The 4,028-nt window shown below is 55.5% G+C and overlaps 1 protein-coding gene across 2 annotated transcripts in view; it reads left to right on the top strand.

Annotated features, from left to right (window-relative positions):
- PARS2 (prolyl-tRNA synthetase 2, mitochondrial) overlaps positions 1 to 3,077 on the top strand; it is a 5,926-nt gene extending 2,849 nt beyond the window's left edge. For both annotated transcript variants that reach the window (XM_027108418.1, XM_027108419.1), the window contains one exon: positions 572 to 3,077. In XM_027108418.1, coding sequence (XP_026964219.1) covers positions 853 to 2,280 — 1,428 coding nt within the window. In that variant the 5' untranslated portion in view covers positions 572 to 852 and the 3' untranslated portion in view covers positions 2,281 to 3,077. The remainder of the gene's footprint in view (positions 1 to 571) is intronic.
- The last annotated feature ends 951 nt before the right edge of the window (positions 3,078 to 4,028 follow it).

The raw sequence follows: 4,028 nt of genomic DNA on the forward strand, positions 1-4,028 counted from the left end.
TTTTTTTTTTCGGTACACGGGCCTCTCACTGTTGTGGCCTCTCCTGTTGCGGAGCACAGGCTCCGGATGCGCAGGCTCAGCGGCCATGGCTCATGGGCCCAGCCGCTCTGCGGCATGTGGGATCCTCCCGGACCGGGGCATGAACCCGTGTCCCCTGCATTGGCAGGCGGACTCTCAACCACTACGCCACCAGGGAAGCCCCAATATATCTATATTTTTTAAATTGAATTTATTTTTTTAATTTTTGGCTGTGTTGGGTCTTCGTTGCTGCACGCGGGCTTTCTCTAGTTGTGACGAGCGGGGGCTAGTATTCGTTGTGGTGCACTGGCTTCTCATTGTGGTGGCTTCTCTTGTTGTGGAGCACGGGCTCTAGGCGCACGGGCTTCAGTAGTTGCAACATGTGGGCTCAGTAGTTGCAGCACACAGGCCCTAGAGCGCATGGGCTTCAGTAGTTGTGGCTCATGGGCTCTAGAGCGTGGGCTCAGTAGTTGTGGCACATGGGCTTAGTTGCTCTGCGGCATGTGGGGTCTTCCCAGACCTGGGCTCGAACCTGTGTCTCCTGTATTGGCAGGCGGATCCTTAACCACTGCGCCACGAGGGAAGTCCCGTAAACAGGAAAATATTGATTTGTTTTTTAAACGGCAGTAAATGGTGAGAGAAGTACAATAGTACTTTGATCTGCAAGGATATTAGAAAAGAAAGGATTTGCATCCACAAGATCGGCGGTGGTTGTAGAAGTTTGTTGGCGAGCAGCCTGCGTTGACTACTGCAGGGTGTTGGATCACAGTTAACGCCTACTTCTGCTCGGCTCGTTTTTCTTCAGGCGCAAGTGCCTCCTTGCGCTGGGCTGTGATGGAAGGGCTGCTGACAAGATGCAGAGCGCTGCCTGCCTTGGCCACCTGCAGTCACCAGCTCTCGGGGTACGTTCCCCACAGGTTTCACCACCGTGCCCCAGGGGGAGGGAAGCGCTTGGTGCTGTCCCGCATGTTCCAGCCCCAGAACCTTCGGGAAGACCAGGTGCTCTCTCTAGAGGGCAGATCTGGCGAGCTGACCTGTAAGAGCCAGCGGCTGATGCTGCAGGTGGGCCTGATTCACCCAGCAAGCTCCGGCTGTTACCACCTCCTGCCTTATACTGTCCGTGCCATGGAGAAGCTTGTGCGGGTGATAGACCAGGAGATGCAGGCCATCGGGGGACAGAAGGTCAACATGCCCAGCCTCAGCCCAGCAGAGCTGTGGCGAGCCACCAGCCGGTGGGACTCGATGGGCAAGGAGCTGCTAAAACTTAGAGACAGACACGGCAAGGAGTACTGCTTAGGACCGACTCACGAGGAAGCCATCACAGCCCTGATTGCCTCCCAGCAGACACTGTCCTACAGGCAGCTCCCGCTCCTGCTGTACCAGGTGACGAGGAAGTTTCGGGATGAGCCTAGGCCCCGCTTTGGTCTTCTCCGAGGCCGAGAGTTCTACATGAAGGACATGTACACCTTCGACTCCTCCCCTGAGGCCGCCCAGCAGACCTACAGCCTGGTGTGTGATGCCTACAGCAGCCTGTTTGACAGGCTGGGGCTGCAGTGCGTCAAGGTCCAGGCGGACGTGGGCAGCATCGGGGGCACGATGTCTCACGAGTTCCAGCTGCCGGTGGACGTCGGAGAGGACCGGCTTGCAGTCTGTTCCGGCTGTGGCTTTTCGGCCAACATGGAGACTCTGGACTTGTCACCAACAAACTGCCCTGCTTGCCAGGGGCCACTGACCAAAACCAAAGGCATCGAGGTCGGGCACACGTTTTACCTGGGCACCAAGTACTCCTCCATTTTCAGTGCCCAGTTCACCAATGTCCACGGCAAGCCATCCCTGGCTGAAATGGGGTGCTATGGCTTGGGTGTGACGCGGATCTTGGCCGCTGTCATTGAAGCTCTCGCTACAGAAGACTGCATCCGCTGGCCCGGCCTCCTGGCCCCTTACCAAGTCTGCCTCATTTCCCCCAAGAAGGGCAGTAAGGAGGAGGCGGCTGCAGAGCTCACAGGGCACCTGTATGACCACATCACAGAGGCAGTGCCGCAGCTCCAAGGGGAGGTCCTGCTGGATGACAGGACCCATCTGACCATTGGAAACAGACTGAAAGACGCCAACAAGTTCGGCTACCCCTTTGTGATCATCGCGGGCAAGAGGGCCCTGGACGACCCTGCACATTTTGAGGTTTGGTGCCAGAACAGCGGAGAGGTGGTCTTCCTCACCAGAGAGGGAGTCCTGGAATTACTGAGCCAAGTGCAGGTTGTCTAAACGCCCCCGGACCCCTCCCACTGCATCTCACAGTCTCGGTGTTCATTCTAACGCTGCCTTTCTTATACTGCTTTCCAGAGTTGGTCTCCCCAGAAAGAGGGCAGCTCATGGAAGGTGAGACCATGTTAGGAAAACCAGTTGTTATCCAGTCATCTGTTCGGACTATTTGTATTTAAAGTCATTATCTTGATCCCTTTGTCTGGCTGGCCCTGCTGCCACATATCATTCCTTTTATATTCTATTCGGAGGTAGTGGCTAGGAGGAGCCAAGTTGTCATCTTGGCCCTCAGGAGAGTCACTTCCCTTCTCTCAGTGGAGTTTCCCATGTGTAGGATGAGGCCTCCCCAGTGGCCGAGGCCCTTCCAGCTCCAGCAGTCCAACCACGGGCCTCTTGCTGCATTTGGTCCAGAGGCAGCCCGCCTGTCTTCCTCCATTGAGAAGTTGGCCTGATGGTCTGGGGAGAAGAATCAGGACACCTGACTGCCACTGACTCACTGGAGACTTGGACACGACCCCTCCCCTGCTGGTGCCTCAGTTTCCCCATCTGTGATGTGAGAAAATGGAAGTAGATCTGTAAGGTCCTTACAGCTGTGACTGGCTGGTTCCCCGAGAGGTTCATGACAGGCAGATCAGATCTGATCTGTTCCTCGGATCCTCCATCGTCTAAGCTACCCAGAAGGTAAATACAATTAGCTAATTGCCCCCAAACCACCTCCAGAGACCTGGCCCTTCCTCTTGGGGTGGCTTAGCACTGAGATCATGTTACATTGATTGAATAAAGTCAAACTATTGGGATGAGCCTTGCATGTTAATTGGAAACAGTGCCAACACCTGCCATGTTAACAGTGCAGCAGCTTCCTGCCTGGAAACTTTCCTTTTTCTACTCTTTCTCCACTCAAAAAAGAAAATTGGGTGGCTGGGAAAATGTGTGTTAAACCATTTCTTCCCACAAGTGTGAGGGGCAGCAGGCTTCAAGTGCCGTGGTGACTTCGTCCTGCGTGCAGAGTTGCATCCTAGTGCCACGCACGACAGCGGTGAATATTAAGGTCTCTGCCTGAGCCCTGGGGAGAACTGGCAGCAGGCTTGAGCTTTCATTGCTCCTGCTTCCAGGAGCAGAATCAGGTTCTCCATCCTCGGCCCCCAGGGTCATGGCTTGTCCAAACCTAACAAGAATCTCTCGGGGCCAAGCTCAAAGCCACCACCTCCTGAAACATGCTCGGCAGCTCCTGGCAGGGGTTCTGTCTTTGGCTCCCCCTATGCTCGCCTGCTCAGCACCGACGCCCTTCTTTTTCACTTGGCGGGCACAGCTCACTGTATGGCGGCCAGCCTCTTGTTGATGGTCAGCTCCCTGAGGCTGGAGTCCTAGGCTGATTCCTAGTGCACTGAAGTTCTTGTCTCGGCCTGTTGTTCTACTTGCCAAACAGCTTCCCTGCAGCTTGTGACCACTGTTCCTACCAGAGTAACCTCACCCCCAGCACACACCATCAGGTTTCCTAATGACTCCCCGGCCTACCGCTGGGCTCTGGGCCGGCATTCAGGCCAGGGTTTCTGAGAGCAAACCCAGAAAGGCTGGATTGTAAGGCAGGAATCTTACCCTTGGCTGCACAGTGGAATCCCCTGCGTCCCACCCCGAGGTTCTGTTCTGGGGTGTGGCCTGGGCACTGGCAGTTTTAAAACTCCCCAGCTGATTCTAATTCGTAAAGTCGGTGGAGTGCCTTCCGAGGCTACACTGCAAGGTGGAGTGTCTGA

The sequence above is a fragment of the Aethalodelphis obliquidens genome, unplaced genomic scaffold (genome assembly GCF_003676395.1).
Source record: "Aethalodelphis obliquidens isolate GAN/ISIS:26980383/991018 unplaced genomic scaffold, ASM367639v1 scaffold9, whole genome shotgun sequence".
Classification (NCBI taxonomy): domain Eukaryota; kingdom Metazoa; phylum Chordata; class Mammalia; order Artiodactyla; family Delphinidae; genus Aethalodelphis; species Aethalodelphis obliquidens.